Raw genomic sequence first — 12,968 nt, forward strand, 5'->3', positions numbered from 1 at the left:
AACAAAACACAGGACCACACACCCAACATCTGTCCGCTCACCTGAAAAATAAATGGATAAATACATAGAGGGCATATATAAATATATACACATACCCATACATATATAAAGATATACATACATACATGCCTACATTCATAAATATTGTCAGTATAGTGTAGTGTCAGTAGCACGCCGTCGGCCAGCCGCACACCCCACCGGGAGGCCGAGTAGCAGTGGGCCCTCAGATAAACCAGCAGGAGGGGCAGCCCAGACCGCAGCCTGACAAATACCCAAACATACACAATCGCACCATCCCACCCTCATCCTCACCCCCACTCAGTCAAAGACATACAAGGACGCCACATTCCACTCATACCCCCGAAACACACTCTATACCCYCCAGGTCCAGGACATGCACCCACCCCCTACTGGAGGCAGCACACACCYGAACCCAGGAGGTAGACCCAATCATTCTGAGGTDGAGAGGAGCAGAAAGCCAAGGCCCGGCCCGGGCCGCACCAGGACGCCCGGCCAGCCCCCCGCCACAGAGAAGCCACACCCACGACCACCCCACCACACCGCCAATGACCAAGTGCACCCCCCCACCAGCCATCCACCCCCCCGGGGCTCTGCAATTCTCAACATCCTGAGTGCTTGATCTGTGGCACGGCTGCAACTAAAGTACCCTGTTGCCTTCTCAGGCTTATATCTCAAAAAGTACCAAAAGGATTTATATGAAACTTTTAGAAAATGTCTAATACACCACAGAGAACAGCTGATTAAAGTTTGAAACATTTCAGAGCWCAAGCAGGCACACGAGCCTATAGTCGCACGGCTGCTTAGTTGGATTTTGGTTGTCTAAGGTACAATTTATTCCCCTCTCTCCTWGTCAAATGAACCAGACTAAAAACAMACTAAACTTTCAGGAAATGTTAAWGGCACCACMGAGATCAGCTGATTAAAGTTTGAAATATGTCTGAGTTTGAGAAATGCCCACTTTSAGTCTAGCGACTTGGAATTTCCAGTTATGAAATAGGGAATTTCAGATAGCTTTACTAATGTTAGCATGAAGCTACTGTTCTGTTGATGTCACCTGTTGTTGTAAAAGTTTTAACAATTAGTTTTTGATAGTTGTAACTTTTATCTACATTTTTTAAATGTAGCATTTAGCTCCAGTGTTGCTATTTTAGCTTTTAGCTACCTTTGTGCTCAAAAATAGCTTTTACCTATAGTTTTGCTCATTTTCCCTTTTAGCCACTGTTTTCCTGGCTTAAAATTTAACATGTTTTGTTTTGTTAATCTTTATTTTTATTCTTTACTGTTGAGTTTAGGTTTCTTTGCGCAAAAAAAGAAACCATTAATCCAAAATTCAAACTGCATTTTCACTAACGATATCAAAATGTCTCTTTGTTAAGCATGCAGTTTGTGGAAGTTTAGAATAATTTACTTATCTGAATTAAATAGTGTTTTATTGATATTTATGTCGTGCACACTGATACAGTGGTATTGATGATTTTTCTGTATATTTTGCAGCTTTAGTAGAGCAGTTGTGTACAATGTTGTTTTTGTTGTTTAGTCACTGTGGTCGTTGTGTATTACAACAGAGGCTCAGTGGTTTATATTGCACATTTGACCAGAATCTAAAATCTGTAAATGATTGGATTGATTGTTAAAATGTTGCAAATATCTGTACCTAATTTCTTTCTTTTATATCCCACTCAATCTCTAATTTAAAATTCTGACACTTAATTTAAAATGTTGCACTTTTTTTTCCTAAAAATATAAATAAAATAAAATAAAACTTTAGTGACTTAAAAATGTTATATTTTGTAAAGCTTACTGCTACCTTCTGCTGTCAGGGATGGTACTATGGCTTCTATTTTTGAACCAGTTTTCACAATAACCAATCTCAATTTTACTAATTAGAAAACAAAACTCTCAGCAGTTCATTGGTATGCATTGCTTAAACAGTAATTCTATTCAGATTTATTCTAATTTGTCTTAATTCTCTCCTCTCTCTCGCTAGAAAAAAAAGAAGCAAAAACTAATACTACCCGCTGATTATTACATGGCAGGTAATTCCGAATTCCTCTGAAAGAACAACAAAAAATTTAAAAAATCATTTGCATATCAACAGGATCTGATGTTGCTTGGAAGAAAAATCTATGTGAGAAAAAAATGAAAATAAAATTGTCAATATTTAAAAATTTCCTGTTCAAATTACATTTAAAAATACCCCCCCCCCCCTCCATGTTTATTACAGAGAACGCTGCGACAGCCCAGTCAGATGTAGACCGGACTAAACAATGGCTCAGGTTTGAAATAGCTTCCATTGCTCACTGGGAAAAATTAAGCTGTTTCACTGCAAATCAAGACCCAYAACAATGGGTGATAACTTTGTGATAATTGGCCCAAACTGAATACAAACAAACCCATTATTTCTTCTCCTCTGTCTGATAAAGCAGCAGTTTTATCATGAGGAGTTGCTCTAGGCTTCTATCATGTCTCACAGATTTTTTTTTTCTAGAGGAACAAAAGTCCAGTTCCCGACAGGTCATTGTGGAATTTTTGCTCAGTAACACCAGAAAAAAAAAATAAAAATAAAATTACTGCCTACCCCTTTCACTGAAATTTTCAACAGTTAAAAGGAAAAGAAAGATGCATATATTAGAATATGATTTGTAAATGTAATCTTGGAATAATGGTTTGCTTAAAATAATGAGGTTAATGTTGCATGTAAATAAGAAAAATAATTCAGATAATGTCTAAATTTTTTATTTTCTTTTTCACAGGAACTGTCCAATTAATGTTAAATTCCACAAAGCTAAGCAGTCATTACTAGTGGCCTTGGAGTAAAAAAGTTTAAACCAATGTGGGGGCATTCGGTGCCCCAATCTGGTTTTACAGTCCATAGTTTTTTTTATATTTTTTAAAGTGGCTAACTATGGAGCTGCAATCAGTATTCAATAACAGCTGTCAGAATCATCWCAATTTAGAAAAAGGCAGTGGAAATCTCATGAAGTAATTACATAATGAATTTCTGCCATCATAAGAACACCCTGTTTGGATTTCTGGCTCATTCGTTAGCTTGGCGATGCCTCAGGATGCCCTCGTGGCACTGTGCCGATCTTCGGGTTCGACAAGACTTAACAGACATTYCCACTGTAAGTTTTTCCCCCCGCATAAATTCTGTAAACCACGTAAGTGGTGTAGGGGTGAACACAATTATTTYATAAAGACAGCAGAAGACACGTAGAATAAATTGTGCTGGCTTGGATACAAGTGGAAAGTGATTTGACAGCTTTAGTAGTGCAAATTGCTGCTGTCCATAAAAAAACCCCGTCATTTTCAGAATGTTCAGAGTGGTTCATGCTAATGCTAATTTTAAAACCTTTACTTACATGTTAATTACAGATAGCATGGTTATTCACTTAGGATTCTGTAATATTTCTTATTAAAATAAGCTATTTATTTTAAATTGATGAGTTCATAAAATAATATTCACATATATCACTGGTATTTTATTTTTTCAATTGGAGTTTTTTTTTTTTTTATGGCAGCACCAGTGGTGGATATACTAACAATTAATTTGCTAAACAAGAATCTTAGCTCTGCTAACAGTAATTTAAAAATTAGAAGTTTGTCAAATACTTTATCTACCATGTTTTCTGTGTAGTCAAATATTTTAGTCATTATTTTAATATTGTTAAATATAATTTTCGTTTTGACGCTTAGTTTGAAGTTTAGCTGGTAAAGATGTGACATGCTACACACAGTGCCTGACATGACCAGCAGTGCTTGTAAGAGTGGATAGTTTTTATTTAGTCATGATGGCGTGAGAATAGAAGTTTAACACTAGTGGATTTTTTTTCTAGGATTGTATATTTAGCAGAAGCTAATTTACTGGAAGCTAATCCAGCCGCTAACAGTTTCCATTGTTAGCATTAAAGCTAATCTCACTTTTTTTGGCTTAATTCAAGTTCTCTTATTAAACATAGACATGTGTGGTATCCATATAAATTTCAGAATCTCGGCTAACTAAAAATAAAAATCATTTGGACGTCCTGCAGACAGTTAAAATGACAAGCAGCTGAAGTAAGCCTCTTGGGGCTTAAGAGGTTAATTCATTCAGAACTGATTTCTTCAAACTGAGGTTTTTCAAAGATGTAGAAGAAGACTACAAATATATTGTTTGTTCGTAAATCTTGCTTCAATGACTTTTTGAAAAAATCAACTTGAACAGCAGTAGTACGGGGGGAAAAAAAGAAAGAAATGTTTCCAGACTCATGTTTTATCATGTTATATTTTTAATTTCTGCAGAGACAAAAATGACAAGCAGTTTATTTACACAAACCTGTACAAAAGCAAAATTAAATTATGTAAAATATCTCATAAATAGAAGTGGACTTGCGTTCAATACACTTTGCCATGTTCAGCTAAGCTGCGTGCATAGTGACTCATATTAAACGATGATAAGTTTGTTCCTCAGTTTCTATATCAACATCCAAGTCGCAGGACAAATAGTTAATGGGTAATATTACAAAATCTCATTACACACTGTGAATGCTTGACRGATACAGGAGAGAGCAGCTTCCGAGCACACACCTCAGGGGGCCGTGCTTTCTGTCGAGCATTAGGAACTCTAGCACCCATAGTCGGGCTGATTTTTGTCTTCGTTACTTCAGTGTATCCATAATTAACAACCCGCTGAGCGTATCATTGCTCAGACAAAAAAAGATTACGCTTAGTGGAGTTGCCAGCGTATGGAAACATGTCTTTCGCTTCTCTTCTTTTGCACGCACAGGAGTTTCTGTCTTCACCTTATCTGATGTCAAAACTCAAAGCACCACCTTGCAGTATCACAGGAAAGCCCGCAGCACGCTTATTTGTCGGGCCCGGTTTCATCACCGTAATCTCTGAGATATGCATATACCGTAAAGTTGCACGACACATCCCGAGGTGTGTATTCTGTCAGCTGCTCTCCCTTACAGTATCCCCCCCCCACACCCCCACCCCACACACCCTCCCTGTATTCATGCCTCCTAGTAAACCGTCACATTAGCATTTTTATCTCTCCGCTCCCTCAACTCAAAGCAGTCAAATGTCTCTGGGCATTTTCCTTTTTTCCTTTTTTTTCTCCCTTGTATTTTATTTCCTGTCCTGTGTCGTTCACAGCTTTTATATTCAGTCCTAGAGCTTGTTTCATGCACAAAGAAGGTTACTTAACCTTTCGATGACACATGTACATGAGCAAAACACGACTAAAAAGAAAAAAATAATCCATAAAATCATTATTTCCACCAACAAGCAACTTCTTGAATGGGCTGGTACTCATTCGGCAAAAGCTAGGAATGGGTATTTGACAAGGTAATTGATCCAAGTGAACAACAGCTACTGAAGAGTCAAGCCCATGGGTTCACTGACATTTGACCAGTCAWCCTTCTAAAAGAAGCAGGAAAACAAATAAAAACAAACAAAAGAAAAAAATCTTTTGACATCATGGGATTTCATCAAAGATATGCAAATGTATTTCAGTCCTTAAATGCCACCCCATCTAGTTCTGTGAGCACGTCAGTGTAATTGTTTTTGCACCATTCCAGACCAACATTTAATCATACCGATTGGTATAAAAAGGCACAATTGCATATTTGCATTCACTCTAATTTTTTATGTATTTTTTATGTATTTTTTATGTATTTTTTTCTTTTTTTTCTTGTTTTTGTTTCAGAAGCACTCTAAATATACAAAGTGACACAAGATTAAAAACAAGGAAAGTAAAGCACGGAACATTTTTATGATCATTTCCACGGATTGACCTGTTACTGTGCATTAAATCAGTGGGCGTGATTAATAAATGGGTACATAAAAAATAAGTGTAAGGTTCTTTAATGGCTACAATTATTTAATGAATAAAATCATTCAAATGGTTTAAAATAATAAATGGGTAAAGTTGATCAGTTGGTAAAATTTTTAAATGATTACAATTAATCAGTGGATAAAAACTCATTTTTAGATAAAAATCATCAATGGGTAAAATAATAGATTGGTAAAATTATTAAATGGGTAAAAGTAGTCAAAAGGCAAAAGTTACTATTGGGAAAATAAATCATTGGGCAAAAATATATACTTTTTTATCTACTCTATTGATGTAAATTTGATGTAAAACAAAATAATTGTGTATGATTTGAGAGACAATCAATGCTTGGTCTAAAAAATGGGTGAAAACAAAAAAAAAAACCAACAGTATAGTACTGATTGACGTACTGAGTTGTGTTACACGGGTAATGCCCCTTCAGCCACAAACAAATGCAAGCAACAAGATGGGTTTCCATGTTTACCAGGAAACCTTTTTTTGTACATTTTGTTTTACAGATTTTTTTTGTTTACGACCTCTTTCTCAGTTAAGTGAAGTTAAGTTCCCATTAAACGTGCAAGTAAAAAGTAAATATTTATGTATACAGTTGATAAGTATAGGAGCACTTTCTTTCACAAGTAGTACTTACAGACTATAGATTGCCGGAGTGCGTAAAAAGCGCCTCCGGTCCAACCGAAAAAGGAGTTTTGTTAACATACAAAAAAAGTTCAATTGCATCTGWTATTCTTTTTAATTACAGTGATGAGATTTGTGCCTGTGCAGCTGCAAAGAAAAAAAAAAGAAAAACCCAAACAGTATACAGAGAGGCACAACATCTCAACATTTCGAGTGTTAAGCATCAGCTCTGACAGTTTTATGGGTGTTTTGTTGTGACATCACATTCTTATCAATCAATCCATCCTTAGAAAATGAAAAAAAGGGTACATAAGGAAAAGGTGTCCAACAAAGCATCTTTCTTTATATGTGTGAAATGGGAACGCTTCATCCAGTTTGGGAAGCTTTGGTTTGACTTTGACACCAAATTCGTCAGCGCATGAGCTGAACACCTCCAGGTGTCTGCTCGTACAAAAGTTGCTTTTTGATTGTTCTTACGGAGCTGATTCATACATTCATGCAAAGAAATGCAACAACGAGTGTTTAAAGGATTCTTTGACAGAGGTGTGTGTGTGAGGGCCAATGGAATCTTGAAGGCTTTAAGAAAGAGTGGGAAAAGAGGTTGATGCTTGTTGGCCGCATATACGATTATGCTTTTTATTGCTCAGTCCTATAACACACATACAAAAAAAATAAATAAAAGAAGTACAAAACACTGTCCTTGCAACTGTTTAGGACCAACTCGGACATAATTATGGTTTTTCTTTTCAGTCTATGATGGATGTATAGACATATACGTCCATATGCAAAATTTCCACCGTCCATCAGTAATCACGATCTTATCACAAAAACACCACGGTGACCCAGAATTATGATCAGTATAGCAGCAGAAATCTCCTCGGCTAAATAAATCTGTTTCTGCATATGGGTCTCCATGTTTGCTTCACCAAAGCAGATACTTGGTATAAATAATACCACTTCACTTAATGTGATCCAAAACTGAACAACACCGTGCTCTTTGAGTTGATGTGATTGTAGGCATAAGGTCTTGCATTTCTCAGGAGGCGTTTGGTCTCATTCTCGCCAATCAAAGACAAATAATGAGAGAGTGCGTAAAGGTAGGAACTGGGAACAAAAGGATATGGGAGCACTTAGCGCTGTCACTATAGTCCAATGCTTATGTACAATGATCGACACCTGTGAGAAACGCTCACATTGTTGGTCAGTCATCACATAGTTCATCGTAGTCCATAAGCTGGGTCGTGGTTCAGCCAAAGTGTAGTTTGCAGCAAATTCCTTTGGCTTCCATTTCTACCCAAGAGTCTTCATATCAAAAAGAGGACAGAGTACTTTAAAGCTTAGTCTTTTCCGATCCTTTTTAAGACTCCGAGTTGGTCAACTTTTGGTTTGCATCTTCAACTGCAAACACTCAAGATGACAGATTTCGTGGTCCAGTGTGGTCAACCACAAGAATCCATTCACTACAGAGCATCTTGGCCTGACTGTTTGTTGCATTTTTCGAAAATTAAAAAGGCATATCCAGAGTAACTTAAAAAAAAACAAGTCAGCAGTTTCCTTGTACAACTTTGATTCGAAAAAACAAACAGGGAGAAAATAACAAAAACAAAATATGGGTTCATTTATACAGTGTTTTAAAAGAAAGGGACCCCTGATGGGAACATGGATTACTCATGCGTGTGCTGTATATCTAAAATGAGTTGATTAACTGTACAGATTGACTGTCAGGCAGCAGACTGTCTCCCAAGGGCGCAACTCATCAGTAGAATAGTTCTCCTCCTCTACTACTCCTCATAAGGGCCGTATACAGCACTTTAAAATGGTACGATGTTTGTATATCCAYTCAAATTTTACAGCAAGACATTTGCGTAAAAGTCTTTGGAGAAAGTTTAGTCCTACTCTGTTTGGCAAAAAAAAATGTCTAGAGCTGTAACATTATGGGTAAGCAGCTATCCTTAGTAATGTATTTAAATGCCTCAGGTTGCGGCGCTTGAGCTTCATGTAGGTCTTCAAGCTCACAGGTACACCTCCCGTCGTGTCAAGGTACCGCAGGACGTGGGTTTGTATTCTCCAGTGGGTGCAAGGGGGATCTCCTCAGTGGGGTGTCCCAGTGTCTCCTCGACACCTCCCGCGGAGCTGTAGGAAGGTGAGCCAAAGGCCTCGTAGGAGGAAGAGGAGGAGGCCATCTTCTTGTTGAGCAGGTTGCGATTGCGGTCTCCCATCATGTGAGCGGCTGTGGGGTCCCCGTTGGCCATGGCGGCCATGGCAAGGGTCTCTTGGCTGCCGGGCTGCTCGACGCTACTGCTGCTGCTGCCRTTTCCAGTCATGAAAGTGGAAAGCTTTGGTTGTTGGGGGTTGGATGTCGACTTGGATGGCCGTCGCTCTGGCGACGTGCGCACGGGCATCCAGCAGGAGTCCGAGTGGCCGTACTCGTTGCACTCCCTGGTGCACTTGCCAGTCATGGCTACGTCAGGCAACGGCCGGGAGTCTACAGGAAGCAGAGAAGAGAAGAAGAAGTAAGTCATTACAGCTTGTTTAATTAAAAAGAGAAATGTATTTATGAACAACTAAAAGTATGTGTCTATTGTGGTATGTTTTCACATTTGCCTACTATAGCCTATTTTTTTGTCTTCTAATGATGTCATAACTATGTCTAAAGTTTATGTTAAAAATGTAAAAAAAAAAACTTGTCACAATTATTACCAAGCACACATTTCCACAGCTCATGAAAACTCAAACTTGTATTACTAGAGAATACAACAAAGCTGTCACCAATAAAGCTGCATTTGTTTTCATGCAGGAACAATACCACATGACAGAAACAGTAACAAATATCAACAATGAAAAGAAGATACTATTGGCTACGACAACAGCCTCAAACGGAGAAAAGAAACAAAAAAAGTGGAGTGAATCAGAGTTGAAATAATGTCATGCTTCAAAACGCATTTGTGCTGTGAAGGGAGAAGGTASGGAAGGAGGAGAGGGGGAGTAAAGGAGGCAGCAATGAAAAAGTGAAGAGGTCAAAGTGTGTTTTCGGCTTTTGCCTCATCTAAAATTCAAGCTGCTCTGTATGAGTGTGCTCGGTAGGTGGGAACACCGTCAACACCCTGTTTTCCTGCTTTTGCTGATTGACAGACGGCAATCACATTCTCATCTAAGTAGCTTAATAGCTTTGTGGGGGCTCAGGCGCTCGGATATCCTCGTAAATCCACTAATAGTGGTCTTAACCAATTACCTATCGGAGCACTAGCCTCAGATTAACTGTGTTTATTGCATTATTGTGGAAATCAAATTATGTGCTTACAATGCCACATTGGGGAAAGCAGGTTAGCYGGAAGCCTTAGGGTTGAATGCAGTACCATAACACTTTTTGCGATAAGTTAAAAGCTRTTTAAACCAGAGGTACAAACCAAAGCTGAACTGGTCAAATTTAAAGTGGTAACTGTTAGGAGGGAGGAAACAAGACAACTTAGCCACAGTCTGACAGCCTTACAATGAWAAAGTGCCAGAGGTATCCTAGAGGTGTTTTAGGGATGCTTTGTTAAATGTGTTTTTTTAAATAATGGACCTGATGAAAAAGCAACGTCAAGCAAAAGTAAAAATGAGTGCAAACCAAGCCAAACATGCTTTTGCTCAGAGTAAAAAAATAAAAATAAAAATTTGGACCATGGCTTACTTTTAATGCTCTTTATCTCCTGTAAAAGAAAAAAATAAAAAAATAAATCATTCTTTAACTCTTTATTTTGCAATAATAGATTTTTGCAGCACTGACACTGGGACTTAAAAAAAACACGTGGATAACGACATCAAACACATGATTGAGAACACAATGCAGCTGAGACGACGACAGCAAAGGGAGAGAAGATGGGGGGAAACGAATGAGAATCTTCTGAGGTTCTGCAGAATTCATTTTTTTTTCTATTTTAACACCAAACCAATMATTTTTGTTGCTAAAAATGGGAAACTTTTAAATAAAAATCAACTTCAAGAGTGCCATTCCCCTTGGTTACGCTACTAAAAATCTTAGCCTCTACTAGAATTCATGTCCATGTCAAAGGTTGCCTTCTAAAACACTAACTACTGTGATGACTGCCAGTCACAATAAAGCTGATATCTTAGAGATAGACTGCAACTCATTTTGGCTATTACCTTTCTGCTCACCCAGCTCCCCACAAAACGATAAGTCCTTCAAGTTGAATGATTTGCAAAGAGATGAAAAGGTACAAAAAAAAAGAAACTTAAAAAAATTAAAAACAGACATGTAACTGCAATCACAATTAACATGCCAGCTGATGTGATGAAAATGACAACTGTGGCTTTGGATCACAGCATGTCTCTCCCTCCTTTTTTATTTCTTCTCTCTGCTTCAGATTGACAAGCACAGCCATCAAAGAGACGAGCAGATACCAGGTACAGCCTGCCTCTCTCATTTACTCCAACAATTGAGCCATCAGTCTACCCACAATGCACCAAACTCTCTTGAGACATCTGTGCCCTGCTCCTGGATGCTCTTACTGGAGGCTCCCTTGATATTCAGACAAAGTAGTAAAAAAAAAAAGCAGGCAGTGTACATTACTTTGTTAAGCAGCTAACCATTAGCACCACATATCTGCTAGTTAGTCAGAAGCAGACTAACCAGTCAATAATTTGTGTGTTGTGCACACAGACCACAGACTCCACTGGGGTTATACATTAGGCTAATTTTTCGAAGGAAAAATGGGTTTCCACCAATCTTTGTCTCTACTCATTGACACATCATCACATGACTTGCCCTTTTCAGCTACCATGCAAAATCATTTTGCTGAAAGTTCCTAATTAAAAACAGCTTATTTGGTCTTGCTTGATTCAACGCAAAAAATGTAAGAAAGTATAATAAAAGGAACTTCATAAATTAAATAAAAAACTGAAATGTTATGAAGTATTTGTTTATGAAGACATTGCTAACTTAAAAATCTGCTAGTTTCTGCTAAATGAGTTTTTAAATTTAGTTTATTAATATAAAGTACACAAAAAACAAGTGTTAAACTTCTATTTTTATGCCTTTTAATTAAACAAAATAAAATAAATATTCCCTCATACAAGCAGTGCTGAATGTGTCAGGCACGATATTGTAAAGTAATTAAGTACAAACACTTGATCTGTACCTTACCCGAGTAATTATTTTTCAGCCTACTTTTACTTATACTTCTTACAGTTTAACACAATTATCTGTGCTTTCTACTCCTTACATTTAAAAAAGTCAAAAAGTAAAATGCCATTAGTCCCATTTCATTTTAGGTTGTTCTCATTTCRATGTATTATTGTTAAAAAAACTAGAGAAATTGGATAAAGTGAATTTAAATGTGGTTGAATGAGAAGTATAAATATATTCCATTCTGATACCATGTTACTGACCTCAAAAATGACCCCACCCACCTTCAAATTGAACCAATAGAAAATTAATAACGTTCKAATCAGTCCCACCAGTCCTCAACTTGAAGGGGGTGACAGTCGTCTTAGTGGTTAGCATTAGCTTCCCCAACTTTTTTTAATCAGTTTAGTGGTTCGTTTTAGCAGAGCTGTTACTTACTGTTACCACTGCTGTTACATAAGCCTGCTCAAAACCTAAATCAGAAATCAAGATCTAGTCAATAGGTTTAACGAAAAAATCCCCTAGAGAGCACAGCCCATTCTGAACTTTTGTTACTTTCAAACACCTCCCAAGCCCACAATACAGCTACAACATAGCACAATACATGTGGGTCACTCTGCTATGTAAATAAAAACCCCGATACAATGCTGAAAAACAAACAAGGAAGCCTCCTCACCCTAGGTTACACTCCCTGGGATCAAACCTTAACTAAAAGCTTGGAGCTGCTATAACATGGCCTCTGTAGGCCTGCTTTTGTCATTGCTGGAAGGCAACAGCTTTTAGCTAAGTGACAAGAGGTTTTTTCATAGAGGCAGCTAAAAGGCCACTTACATTTACTCAAAAGAGGATTCTGAGAAATTAAGAGGAGTGTTGATGGTGAATAAAAGAGTGATTGACATTGGTTAGGAGGGAGAATTGGTAGAACAGACAAGCAGCAGCTTTTGCTAAGATATTGTGCACGTCCAAGGTAATAATTACGCCAAGATGTCTCTGTAAAGCAGAGCTGAGAGATAATAGTTCCCTATGCTTTTGCATTTAAATACTTCAATAATTCTATAAGAAAGAATTTTCTTTATTAGAGTTAGGAAGCTGGCGGAAACTAGGCCAATGACTGCACCGTTTCAGCTGATGCTTTTCTTAGTTGGCTTTAGTCAGCTATCTAATCAGCTGACTAGCTTATATTATGCAGATATTTATTATATGTTTATAAATTTATTGTAACTCCACTAGCCCCTCTTTCACTCCTGTCCCGAGGTGTGTCTCAGATCAACTTGTTTCCATGCAGTCTCTTTAAATCTAAACAAGGAGGTTCTCCCCCACACCCAGCTTCCAGACCGTTTTTTTTTTCTAGTTTGATCGGGGGGGGGG

The 12,968-nt window shown here is 37.8% G+C and overlaps 1 protein-coding gene across 5 annotated transcripts in view; it reads right to left on the bottom strand.

The window, feature by feature from the left end:
* Positions 1 to 6,572: 6,572 nt before the first annotated feature.
* pcdh7b (protocadherin 7b) overlaps positions 6,573 to 12,968 on the bottom strand; it is a 144,563-nt gene continuing 138,167 nt past the window's right edge. For 2 of the 5 annotated variants that reach the window (XM_014016169.1, XM_014016168.1), the window contains exon 3: positions 6,573 to 8,957. In XM_014016169.1, coding sequence (XP_013871623.1) covers positions 8,485 to 8,957 — 473 coding nt within the window. In that variant the 3' untranslated portion in view covers positions 6,573 to 8,484. Of the gene's footprint in view, positions 8,958 to 10,145; positions 10,165 to 12,968 lie in introns of all 5 variants that reach the window. The other 3 variants (XM_014016170.1, XM_014016172.1, XM_014016174.1) reach the window with 3 other exon arrangements.

This window comes from Austrofundulus limnaeus, unplaced genomic scaffold (genome assembly GCF_001266775.1).
Source record: "Austrofundulus limnaeus strain Quisiro unplaced genomic scaffold, Austrofundulus_limnaeus-1.0 Scaffold140, whole genome shotgun sequence".
Classification (NCBI taxonomy): domain Eukaryota; kingdom Metazoa; phylum Chordata; class Actinopteri; order Cyprinodontiformes; family Rivulidae; genus Austrofundulus; species Austrofundulus limnaeus.